Genomic DNA, 13,271 nt, shown 5'->3' with positions numbered 1-13,271 from the left:
AGGGAACTTTCCCAAAATACCCTAGCGTGACCCACACACTCTCCTGGATTGAAACAGTCTAGGCTGGGAGTTCAGGGCCTTTGCCAATGCTGTTCCTTCTGCCTTGATCGCCGTTCCCTGCAGCCTGGGTCTGCCGGCCTCCCACTCAGAGGCCTCCCCTGACCACATCACAACTCTCTCACCCTCCTACCTGCCTTCCACCTCTGCAATCTCTTTTAAAGCCTTTGTTTTAAGCATTTCTCCTTTTTGGCTTTTTGTTCATTTATGTATGTTGATGTATGTTGAAGGTCTGTCTCTCCTCCTGGACCATAAGTCCATGAAGGCAGCAAGCTGTTTTGTTCACCCCTATATTTCTAGCACACCGCCAAGTCCCTTGACATATACTCAGGGCTTAATACAGACTTGTTGAGTGGCTGCAAGCAGTTTAGAGCTGAGAAGTAGGAGAACAGTGTTTCACTTTGCATTGCTGTCTCTCCGTCTGTTCAGGTGAACGTTTGGCCAAGCCGGAGAGAGGCAAAATGAGGGTGCACAAGATCTCCAATGTCAACAAGGCCCTGGACTTCATAGCCAGCAAGGGGGTCAAGCTGGTGTCCATAGGAGCTGAAGGTGAGTAAGGCCTGCCCCCTACCCCCATCCCACCCCTCTGCATCCAGCCAGATTGTCTGCCCCCACCTCTTGGTTCTCTTGGCCTTTTCTAGCCTGACTCCTAGACCCACACATCCATGGGGGCATTTGGAAGTAGGGCTTCCAGCATCTGACTGGCCAGTGGATCCTTCATGTAAAGACAGCACTTTCTATTTAGTCTCTGCACCTTGGTGACTGTGACCCCTACTCCCACTCCACCCCCCGCAACCGCTGAATCCTAGCGCTGTGGGATCTGTGTGTGTGGACTGTCACCTCCCCCTTCTGCAGGCCTGGCTGTGCTCCCCTGTCCCAAGCACAGAGTTCTGTGGTCTGTGGTCTGGGGAGAGTGTGTGGACACTGGTGTGTAGAGGGAGCCCCTGCAGGATGGCTGTCCAGAAGGCTTTAGGAACTTTTTTTTTTTGGCTACACTGCAAGGCATGAGGGATCGTAGTTCCCGGACCAGGGATTGAACTCGTGTGCCCTGCATTGGAAGCATAGAGTCTTAACTGCTGGACTGTCAGGGAAGTCCCAGGAGTATTCTTAATAACATTTCACTGCAGAGCAGCTTTTTGATTTTTTCCCTTTTACTTAAGAAAAAAAAATTGTTTATACACCTGAAACTAACACCAGATTGTAAATCAGCTATACTTCAATCTTTAAAAATTGTTTAAAGTTCAGTTTAAACCATTATTAGCATCTTCTTAATGGTTAGAAGGAGGTGGCACAGTTTCTTGTGTGCGTTTCTGAAGGACTTGGAGCGGGTCAAGGTGATTAGAATACCATAACCAGGCTCCATGAGGACTGCGTCCCATGGATTCATCAATGGATTGGGCACCTCTGTGGTGCCAGAGATTAAAAGGTGAACAGTACACAGTCTCCATTCATTCATTCATTTATTCATTGTAGACATAACCTTGATTGTGATTACTGATCACTTGTTCTGCAGCAGGCACTCTACTAAAGCCCTTTGTACAAGTGATCTCAATTTCATCCTCGCCATAGCCCTATGAGATGGCTCTAATTGTTATCCCCATACAAAAAGAAAACATGTGCCTAATGAAAATTAACTTGTCCAAAGTCCCATCTTCAGCAAGTGGTAAAGCTGGAACTCAAATCCAGGTCAGAGTGACACCAGAGAAATGCCCCAGAGGGTGGCCTTTCCTTACAGAGGGTGCAGGGTGTTGTTCCAGTAAATCCATAGCAGCTGATCTTTTTCTCTGGTTGATGATATCTGAAAGTCCTTCTTTTTTTCTGAAAATTGAGGTTCTTGATGTAGCAAAATCAAACTGAGAAACTTGAGCACAGGGGCTGGCAAACTACGGTCCGTGGGGTCAAACCTGGCTGACCCGGGCTTTCATAAATATTGGAACACGGCCACACCCCTTTGTTTGCATATTATTGGCTGCTTTCCTGCTGCAGGCAGAATTGAATAGTTGTGCCAGAGACCATATCCCTGCAAAGCTGAAAATATTTCCTATCAGGCCCTTTACAGGAAAAGCTTGCTGACCCTTGCCTTATCAGGGACCCAGGCTCGTACTTGAGGTCATTGTGGGTGGTTGCCTTATGTGTCCCATCCCCTGAGCTATGAGGCAGGGATCACATCATGTCTCCTCCGTCCTTGTGGCCCCAGCTCCCAGCGGCATGATGCATACAGTCAATGCTCAGTAAATGTTTGAAGGGCTTGTGTACAGCAGGGTACAGATAAAGAAAAGAATTGTTTGTTCTCTTAGGGAGGAGTCAAGGCTTGGCAGAACAAGTTTCAGCCAAGCAGGGATGGGAAGCCAAAGAAATTACCACTCTGGTGGTCTGCTACAAGCTCAGATGTCCCCTGGGGCAGGGAAGTAGGGGATATGTGAGGTGGGCCAGATGTGCGAGGTATGTGACAGTCGGGATGAGTGGGGAGTGTGGAGAAGTGGGAAAAACATGTCCTTCTAAGCGGGGCAGCTGCCGTGTGGATCTAACCAATTGTTGCTGAGTGGGAATAACATATCCAGTGTTGTCAGATGTTCTGATTTTTCAAAAGAAGCCAGAAATCCAGATTTTTAGAAAGGAGAATGTAGCAACTACCGTAATCTATATATATGTATATCGGGGGAGAGAGAGAGAGAGTCCCAGGTGGTACTAGAGGTAAAGAACCTGCCTACCAATGCAGGAGACATAAGAGACTGGGCTCGATCCCTGGGTCTGGAAGATCCTCTGGAGAAGGGAATGGCTTCCCACTCCAGTATTCTTGCCTGGAGAATCCTATGGACAGAGGAGCCCAGCGAGCTACAGTCCCTGGGGTTGCAAAGAGTCAGACACAACTGAAGCGACTTAGCACACACACACACGTATATGTATATATAGTAGTAGTATTAGTTGCTGCATTGCAGGCAGATTCTTTACCATCTGAACCACCAGGGAAGCGTGTGTGTGTGTGTGTCACTGAATACTAAAGGGGAGGAAGAAAGGAGAAGATGGGCAAGCATAGCACTTGCTGAGGTCCAGATCTGTGGCTGGCCAGACAGGACAGAATGCTTTAACAGGCTTGTAGTATCACCACCCATATTGTACATTCAAGGAAACGAAGGCTCAGAGGAGTTGCTCGAATGGAAGTGTGTAGTATGTTGACCACAGGCTCTGGGCCAGATGGCTTCCATTTGGCAGAATGCAGATTAAACCCCGGGGGTTTGGACTCCAGAGCTGAGGTCTGAAGCTCTCCAATCACCAGGGCACTGCTGCTTCCTCTGCAGGGGTCCAGGATAGAACCTTCATGTCTGGTTTTCCTCAGCTGTGAAGTGGCGGGTCACACTGGCTGTGTGGTCTCAACAGAGGGGTAATGAGCACAGCCAGACAGGGGCATAGACTCTAACCATCGCCTCTGTTCTCCCAGGAGGTCACTTAAGCTAGCTGGCTGGAGTTTTCCGGTTCCCTTGACACAGACCTTGCTTCTCCAAAGATTTCTAAAGCTGCCTTTAAGATGAGACATTCCAAGCCTTCCTGCTACCTTTAGGCCAAGACTTCCCTCTTTGAAATCTTCTCTCCCATTTTAAGCCAATGCATTAATAATAACCTATATGGGAAAAGAATCTGGAAAAGAATGAATGTCCTTGTGTATAACTGAATCGCTTTGCTGTACCCCTGAGATTAACACATTGTAAATCAACTATACTGCGATTAAAAAGAGGTCGAGCACCAAGATCATGCTAGGACGGCCACACTGCTGAGCCAGGAAACCGGATGAGGCCCAGAAAGGGTTTTGTTTATTTTAATGAAATGAAGTTTGCTGCTGTAGACTATCAAAGACAGTGGAATGGATCACCCAGAAGGAGCTCTCCTGGGGCTGGGGTGGGAGGAGACATTGCCATTTATCCTGGCAGGGGAGCCTTGGGGACCAGATTTGGGCCCCAGTGGAAGACCCCAGACCTTTGAAGGATGATCATGTGGGGCAAGGTCTTGACTCTGGCTGATCGTGGAGGGAAGAACCAGGCCTGGAAGGGAGAGCCTGTGGGCAGGCTGACTGTGAATAACATACAGAACCTTAGGAGATGGAGTGGGTGTTCTGGGAAAGGCATCGGTTCCCTGACCCCGAAGATGTTCAGATGGAGGCCGGAGGCAAGGAGCATCCATGCCACAGGAGAGGTTAGAATAGATCCATTTCTTGTGTGATACTTGATTCTAGACTGTCTAGACTTCATGGGATGGGGACTTGACCTGGGTGAGTGGTTGGGGTTTAACCAGATGAGAGCACCTGAGAAGGAATTTTCATTTTAAAATCTAGAGGCGGGGAAAGCCTGATAGCTTTGGGTGCCAGAGCCTGGAAGTGGGCTTGATGATTTAGCATCTGTCCTTAGGTTGGATGGTGGCCATTGGTCTGGGCAGTGGTGACCCCCCCGGGGTGGAGGGTCTAGTTTTCCTCCACATGGAGTTTCTTCAGCATCATTGATTCTGCTGTCTGACTACTGCCTATCTGGAGTGGGGCCAAGAGAGAGGCAGGTTCTGAGTAAAAGCAGGATATGAACAGCTTCATAGGTAGCTGTGGTCTAGGAATGGCATCTTCCCACTCCCACAACAGACATTTGTTAATCTGTCATCATGACTTTTCCCCCAGGGGCCCGGTTGCAGCCGTGGCACCCTCCTTTTGGACTCAGCGTGTCAGGCCATAAAGATGCCTGTGAGATGGACAACCTTACCCCAAACATAGAGATGCCTAATGAAAGGATCCATTCTGGGGAGGGTTTTCGAGGGTTAGGGGGGCTCAGGTGGACACGGGGGATGGGGTGGTGCATGGGCTCTTAACTGAACACAAACCACTCTCTTTGCCTGTACTCGGCTCCTCTGTTTTCTGGCATGAAACTGCTTCCTTGGTAGGAGTTGAGAATTCAGTAAGAAAACTCCCCAGGGGTTGGGTATTTTTGGAAGAGAAGAGAAGTAAGTTGGCAAGACCCAGAGAAGAAGCTGTCTTGTCTTCCTTGGTATTGGGAGGACCCTGAACTCAAGGCCAGCAGGAAGCTAGATTATTTAGCCTTTATGCTGGCAAAGGCCAAAGGCAGGAGGAGAAGGGGGATGACAGAGAACGAGATGGTTGGATGGCATCACTGACTCAATGGACATGAGTTTGAGCAAGCTCCAGGAGATGGTGAAGGACAGGGAAGCCTGGCGAGCTGTAGTCCATGGGGTCACAAAGAGTCAGACACGACTGAGTGACTGAACAACAAATGGGGGTGGGTGGGTACACACACACACCCCTCCATCCCCCAGGTCAAGAGGGACTGGCATTGCAGCCTCTACTCCTAGAAAGGCTTTACCATCTGGAGTTTTTACTTGATGTTAAAAAAAAATTTCTCCTTGATTTGAGATGGTGTCCATAAAATTTAATACCTGATTTTTGTCTTCTTCTGTAATTACAAAGATTTTTTTCCAAATCATCAAAAAATTATAATTATGATTTTGAATGGCTGTGCTAATTACCTGATTGTTGAGCACAAGTGTGCTGTGTTCCAGATCTGCACCCAGTCCTAGAGAGGCCTGAATGCTGTTGTGTTCTCTGCCCATTCACACACCCGTGGTTAGTGTCCTCTAGTCATTCGTTCATTTAGCAGATGTTGATGGAGGGCTTTCTCTGTGCCAGGCACAGTGCTGGGCTCTAAGCAGTGCTGTAAAACAGAGTACATCTTTGTCCTCAGGGAGCTTATGTTCTAGAAGAGGGAGAAAGAAAATACACGTATCAGTTGGAGTAAAGAGGGAGATCCAGGGAGGGCTTGGTGAGAAGATGAAGGAGGGAGGAGACAGGAGGGAGGTGAGGGATATCCCGGGAGAGGGGAGCAACAGGGAGGCCGTGTGACTGCAGGGGTCCCAGAGGCCCCACCAGCCACTGCCTTTGACGCTGAGTGGGGTGGAAGCCTTGGACGTTTTGAGCAGAGGGAGTGACAGGGTCTGGGGTTTACTTGGTCACGCCTTGTATTTTGTACCTTCACAGAGTTTCCAGGGTGGGGTCATGATAAGTAATCTGGCAGCAAGTGCCTTTACACACCAGCCTTACTCTACGTTTCACACCTCTGGCTGACTGGGGCTAGAGAGAGAATTTTACTCTCAAAAAGTTGAGCAACTTCAATATGCCTTGCTCCCTGTTGACAAATTATTTCCCCAAGAGGTGTTTCTTTAAAACGAATTTATACTTCTAGCCACAGGGTGATAGATAGCCACATGGCTATCTATCGTTATATCGATACCATCATCACCATCGTTATGTGTATTTGCTTTGTTCATTTAATAGCTGGGAAAATGATATATCTCTGATTACAAGTGAATTTGACATTCTTATAAGTTGGTTGTTTGTATTTTGTGTTTTGTGAAGTGTCTATTCATGTTTTTTGCCGACTCTTGTATTATGAATTTAGACTTTTTTATCTTATCACAATTTATGTAAGCACTTTGAATGTTACAGATGCAAAACTTTTGGAAGTCACAAGTGAAAGGGCATTTTAAACATAGCAAACCTTTAGGAGGGGCTTCCCCAGTGGTCACGTGGTTAAGACCCCACGCTTTCACTGCAGGGAGCCCTGTTCAGGGAACTAAGATCCTACATTCCATGAGATGTGGCCAAAAAATAAAATAAAAAATATTAAACTTTTAGGAACTAATTCTTGACTGACTGACTCCACTTCCCCCTCAGCATGCTCTGCAGAGTGTGTGACAGCTGTCTTAGTTGTTGAGGAGGATGGTTGCATGCTGCTGCAGCTCCCTGTCTCTAACCGAGTTTCTCAAACTTGGGTCATTGCTCTGCTGATGCCTAGAATTCTGGGAGGGGCATTTCAGCCCCTCTCTTAGGAGGAAGAATCACATCCTGTCCCATGCCCAAAGTGGACACTGTTCTTCCTTTGCTGAGAACCCTGGTGCAGGCTCAGCAAGTTTGCCCCCACGCTGCCCCCCCGAAACAGCTGTGGGCCAGGCGTAACTGCTCAGTGCCTGTACCTTGTCGGTCATAGAGCAGCATGCAGTTTTGCCCTTTCTTTTGTGGAAGGGGATGAGGTATTAGAGTTAATTTCCTTACAGGAATCCACTCTTGTTTAAAAGGTTTGTGGGAAGCAAACCCAAGTGGACATTGGCTCAGGGGATCAGGGGTCCTTGGAAGTTGCCTCTTCTCATGGTCTTGTTGGGTGTCCCCCAAATCTACTGTTGTCGGAAGGGAAAAATGAGATATTCTTTCAATGCCTGAGTCTTAACTGAGAGTAGCTCATCACGGGGCCAGGTTACCGTCTCCTGACCTGGGAACAGGAAAGGTAAGGGATCTGTGTTTGTTACCTTCACAGTCTCCAAGCCTATAAATGACTACATCTTTTAGGCTCCTTAAAGACAGGAATTTTTTATCTTTGTTTGTCCTGCCTCTAAACCTGGGACAGGAGAAAAAAAAAAAACTTCATAGAATTTATAGCATTTTAAAAAAAACCTAGAAGGTGCTGCTTAGACTAAATTTAGTGGGGTATCTCTTAATTTTGATCTTGAAGCTGCTGTTTGTTTTTTTATGAAAAAATACCCAAGTTATGGCATCATGAACTTGATTTGTGAGTTAGCGGATCCTTCTAGTAGCAGTTTATAAATCTTTGTCAGGTTGGTTAATTTCTGTTGCCTGCACTGACTTCCCAGGTAGGTGGATGGCTGTTCTGAGATCTGTGCTTTCCCAGATGTCCTCCACTCATGGAGGCGCCAGGACATTTGCGATGGCATAGAAGTCCTTTTCCTCTTCTCTGTTAGGCTTGGGGACACTGCCCAGGTTTAAGATGCCCCCTTCTCTGTTGCCTTTCCTGTTGTACCCAGTTGAACTGACCACACTCTTCGGGTTCCCCAAGACACCCCCAAATAGACTTCGACGTGTAATTGTGCTGATTTTTTGACTTCCCTCTAAAAGTGGAGTGTGTGGCCTTTGACCTCCTAAGTGGTGCCCAGAGTGACATGAGCACTCAGGAAATGTGACCTTTGTCCCTGCTGAGACCCATCCTAACGTGTCCTGCGGCTGTTTCTGTAGAAATCGTGGATGGGAATGTGAAAATGACCCTGGGCATGATCTGGACCATCATCCTCCGCTTTGCCATCCAGGACATCTCCGTGGAAGGTAGGTCTTCTGCTCTGCTCCATGCTGTCCCCAGGCTTCCACCTCTCCCAGGCCTTCACCATCACATCTTCCTGATCCATGAGGCAAGAGGTCCTTCATCACAAGCTGCATCCTGGGCCGCTTATCCATCGGTGGCATCCTTGCTCTCCTCTAGTCTACAGACAAGTAAAAACTGGAGTGCTGGCCTCTATAGTTGCGTTGGCCTCCTCACTTTGAGAAAGCCCAAGATGGCTGTGGGGAGGTGTATTGGAACCACCCCACCTGGCTCTTGGGTTGTTAAATCCCAAAGAGTAGGGAATAGCAGTCAGGAGAGCCATGAGAGAGACAGGGCCTTCACTTTGCTCCCATAGCACCCTCTGGCGGCCACCTTGCAGGTCTGCAAGGGGCCGCCATGGTCTGGGGCCGTGCTCTGTCTAAACTTTTGGTTTTACACTCCCGCAGTTTTTCACCTTTATGTCTGATAGGTATGTATTTATTTTTCAGTAAATTATATTCCTGTATTTCTATATCCTGAAGAAGGAAATAGCAACCCAATCCGGTATTCTTGCCTGGGTAAATTCCCAAGTACAGCGGAGCCTGGCAGGGTACAGTTCATGGGGTCGCAAGAGTCAAACATAACTTAGCGACTGAACCTCCCCCCCCACTATTTCTATATCAAACACATCAAACCAAATTTTTAAAAATGAGATGGAGGTATTTTTAAAATTCATTTTAATGGCCTAGAAATTAGTTTTTAATGAGAGCAGTGTGGATTAAATTGCTTCGTTATGGGAATCTTGGTTTGACACTTAGTGAGAGAGCAATGTGAAGGTCTTAAGTCTGGTTTATAGATACCAAACTTTGGTTTATAGATACCAAACTTTGGTTTAGGGCTGAAGTGACTAAAAAGATACCCACAGTAGTTGCTTAGGGTCCTTGTTAGTGATAATAGATACAAATCTGGTTTTCAAATAGCTTTCTTGATGAGTTGATTCTTTTGGGTAGACTTCTTGTCAGCTCTGAGTAAATTGTTGTTTTCAGCTTGTAACTGACAAAGAACTTGAACTAAAAGCGGAAGCATTAGCTTTGAAGATTTTTTTTTTAAATCGTTTTCTTGTACTATATTATCTTTGCAGAAGGTGTTTAGCGTCATTTTAAAGTCCATTTTGTGAACTGAAACCCACTTCCCTGAGTACCGTGAGCCGCTGTTCACAGATGTGAACACATGGGGGCAGTGTGGTTTGCAGCCCTCCTGGGCCGGAAGCTTCTGGGGCCCCCTTAGATACCCGCCTGCCTTACTGACACCTGTCCGCTTTACACGCAGCAGCAGTGTCGATCCATGCATTAGGGTTAGGGTTAGGGGGTACCCACCTAACAAGGAGACCTTGTTTTTTCTTTTTATTTTTATTTATTTATTTTTTCCATTTATTTTTATTAGTTGGAGGCTAATTACTTTACATCATTACAGTAGTTTTTGTCATACATTGAAATGAATGTTTTTTCTTTTTAGATGAACAGTAAATGTGACTAGGAGTCCTAATGCTTTCTTCTTACGTGACTGTGCAGTCCACAGGGCACACGGGCCCTCTCTGTCTGAAGAGTCCTGGATTTCAGATTTCGCAGACCAGTCAACCCTTCCTCCCCAAAGTGGCTGCCCGACAGAGGTTGCCGACTTAGTTTTGGGTTGTTGCCATTTCTGCATAAAAGGGAGTGAGGGGGAGAGAGTCTGAAAGTTTGAAAGGCCATTTTCTCATTATTTTAATGTATCAGGTGGCCAGTTCTGAAATGATCCCTGGCTTACTTCTCTGTGTCTCAAATAACGTCTCAAACTTTGTCCAGGAAATAGATTTGATGGCCTCGTGGCAGCAGGGTTGAAATCTAGGAGTCTCTGTGTGGACCCCCATGTGAAAGAGCATGGACCCTGTGGTCACAGGGGGGCCTCAGGAGCCCACACCCTCCTTCCACCAAGCCAGCCTGTGACCCCTGCCTGTCATCCCCTTCCCCACAGAGACTTCGGCGAAGGAAGGGCTTCTCTTGTGGTGTCAGAGAAAGACAGCCCCTTACAAGAACGTCAACATCCAGAACTTCCACATAAGGTGCGTGGCTGGGGGCTGACGGGCTCTTGCAGAACCTGAGCTGCTTCCCCCAAGGCCCCTGGGGCCCCCTGGGCTGGGTCAGTCTCTGCTCTGGATCAGAACACAGAGCCTTGGGGAAGGAGTCGCTTTTCTGGAAAGAGAGCGTCACCCTTCGAGGCCCGCTCCGTCCTGGCTACTGCCTGATACATCCTGGGTTGATGCTCTTGGAGCCCCCTTAGGAGAGTGTCCAGGGAGTTCCAGCCTGGGCTCTGAAACAGAGCAGACGGGGGCCCCAGACCTCGGTGGGGGGCTTGGGTGGGACGTGACAACTTGCTGAGCCCCATGGAGCCTTAGCGCGATGCCTGGGATTGTGGCAGGAAGCGGGTTCCTTCCCCTGCTGTGTTCTCCCAACTCTTGCTCCGAGGAGTTGTGGGTTCATCTTTGGAAAAAAGGAGACCCCTGCCTGGCACTTTGCCCTTAGTGCTTGGCCCCACTCACCCTTTGGCCACCCCCCACCACCTCTCCCCTGGGCAGCTGGAAGGACGGCCTTGGCTTCTGTGCCTTGATCCACCGACACCGGCCCGAGCTGATCGACTACGGGAAGCTGCGGAAGGTTGGTGTGCTTGCCTGACCCTCCCACCTCTCCCCCGCCAGCTCCCATCCCGCTGGTCCCCCTGGGGTGGGTGGGGGAAGGGCGGGACTGGGCCCCCTGCTCTGAGAGGCTACAGCCCAGCGTGAGAGTGTGGCAGTCTTCTTAGACCAGCCGAGGAGACGGCCCCTCTGGAAACAAGAGGAAAACACCTTCCATCAGGGCCACTTGAGTTTATATGTGCTTGCGGAAATGCCCAACCTGCCAGGAAAAGTATCAAAAGCACCACAGAAGTTCTGTTAGGATGCTGAGATACTAAGTGGCATTTCCCTGTTCTGAGATCCTAAGTGGCCCCCGTTCTGACTTTCTGGGTTTCCCAAGGCGCATGTGTTACTTTTGTAACTTTAGATACTGCATGTCCTTGGTGACGTGTATCCCAGCCTTGTCGGAGACTTGCTGCACAGTCCTGGGCAGGTCCCCGCCAGGGATCTGCTTTCCCTCCTGCCTGAAAGTTGGAGGGGATTTTGTTGCCTCTTGATTTCATTTGTGCTTTTGGCGTGAAGCTGCTGGGGGATTTTCTTGAGCGCCTGTGTTGAGGAGCAGAGAGGTGGGAGCTGTGTGTCTAGCCTCGCGGTGGTTCTTAGCATCCAGGCTGGTTAAAGGACACTGGCCTGACCTTGGAGAGGGCCGTCCGGGACACTCTGGACTCACCACCCTCCTTCTCAGCCCATCCTGGCGCGAGAGGCCTCATGGAGCAGGCATCCTGGGAGAGACCACGGTGGTACCCACCCTACCCCACCCCAGGAGATGGTCTGGAGCTCGGGTTGGAATGTCCCCTGTCGGTGCTTGGATCTCCTGAAAAAAATGGCTTCTAGGAATGATTGTTCTGGTATTTGTCTCCTTGACCTCGATACTTGGAGGGTTTGGTGTTCAGCCAAGTCCCCCGCCTTCCCTGTGCCCCCCGTGGCCACGGCAGGCTTGATGTTGCAGGTAGAGGAGCTGCTCTGTGGCATCAGACCCTCTGTTTGGGGGGTGTATGTGTTGGGGGCTGCTGAAAAGGATTTGTGAGGGAGGAAAGGAGTCGGGTGGAGTTTCCCACCCCTTCCAGAAACCCTAAGCTGGGCCTGAAGCTTGAGGCTGGACCTGCCTGGAGGGGCCCACCACCTGCCAAAGGAGGGGAGCCTGCTGACTGGCCCTGTGGTAGCTGTGTCCTGGTGTATGTGGACGGGGGCCGGCTTACCTCTCGGGGGATGGGCGATCCCACTCTAATTCAGCCACTTTGCAAAGAAAAAAAAGCAATTCGAGACCCCTCCCACTGCCCCTCACCACCCCAGCTGAAAACTGTGCGGCCAAACCAAACAGGGTCCACGGTGGGGGAATCCTGGAGATGGAGACTTTTTTTTTTTTCTTTTCATGGTAGTATTTATTTATTTATTTTTTTTCCATTTATTTTTATTAGTTGGAGGCTAATTACTTTACATCATTACAATAGTTTTTGTCATACATTGAAATGAATTAGCCATGGATTTACATGTATTCCCCATCCCGGTCCCCCCTCCCACCTCCCTCTCCACCCGATCCCTCTGGGTCTTCCCAGTGCACCAGGCCCGAGCACTTGTTTCATGCACCCAACCTGGGCTGGTGATCTGTTTCACCCTAGATAATATACATGTTTCAATGCTGTTCTCTTGAAACATCCCACCCTCTCCTTCTCCCAGAGTCCATAAGTCTGTTCTATACATCTGAGTCTCTTTTTCTGTTTTGCATATAGGGTTATCGTTACTATCTTTCTATATTCCATATATATGTGTTAGTATACTGTAATGGTCTTTATCTTTCTGGCTTACTTCGCTCTGTATAATGGGCTCCAGTTTCATCCGAGATGGAGACTTTTTTAAAGGCATCATCATCATAGTCCTCCCGGCGGTCAGCTGATGCACTGTGGCGACAGGAGTGCGTGTGCCTGGGTCCCTGCGTGGGGGGCTGGGGAGGCAGCACCCAGTTAATGCACAGCTGTTGCCCAGCCCTGTGTAAAGCGGGGCCTATGCTGACTGTGGCTCTTCAGTCTCACCCCACACACCCCCGCCCTGACCCCAGGAGCCTCAGCCATTCAGGGAGGGGGAGTCCAGGGGCCTTTGTCTCATCCCCGGCCAGCTCTCTCCCCACTCTCTGTCCTCTCTGTCTTTTCATTTCTCCTGGCCCATTTCTCTGTGTTTCTCTGCGTCTGTCTCTTTTCTTCAATTCAGTAGCAATAGTAATACTAGAATCCTAGCACAGACCTGTTCCCACTGAACTGTGGACTCCTTCCAGAAAGCACAGAGGTTGCCAGAGGCTCTGGTGCTTGGGAGCAGCAGGGGAGCCAAGGGCTCTGACCAGGGAGCTCTTCCTTCCTGCACCAGCTCTCGGTGGGCGT

General features: G+C 49.0%; 1 protein-coding gene across 4 annotated transcripts in view; it reads left to right on the top strand.

Annotated features, from left to right (window-relative positions):
- Positions 1-13,271, top strand: part of ACTN1 (actinin alpha 1) — a 97,571-nt gene that overhangs the window by 57,411 nt on the left and 26,889 nt on the right. For all 4 annotated transcript variants that reach the window (XM_070469541.1, XM_070469538.1, XM_070469540.1 and 1 more), the window contains exons 3-6: positions 487-606; positions 8,129-8,215; positions 10,203-10,290; positions 10,804-10,882. In XM_070469541.1, the coding sequence (XP_070325642.1) occupies positions 487-606; positions 8,129-8,215; positions 10,203-10,290; positions 10,804-10,882 (374 nt within the window). The remainder of the gene's footprint in view (positions 1-486; positions 607-8,128; positions 8,216-10,202; positions 10,291-10,803; positions 10,883-13,271) is intronic.

Source organism: Odocoileus virginianus, chromosome 6 (assembly GCF_023699985.2).
Source record: "Odocoileus virginianus isolate 20LAN1187 ecotype Illinois chromosome 6, Ovbor_1.2, whole genome shotgun sequence".
Lineage (NCBI taxonomy): Eukaryota > Metazoa > Chordata > Mammalia > Artiodactyla > Cervidae > Odocoileus > Odocoileus virginianus.
Note: the sequence above shows the minus strand (reverse complement) of the source record. Positions and strands in the feature narration are given on the sequence as shown.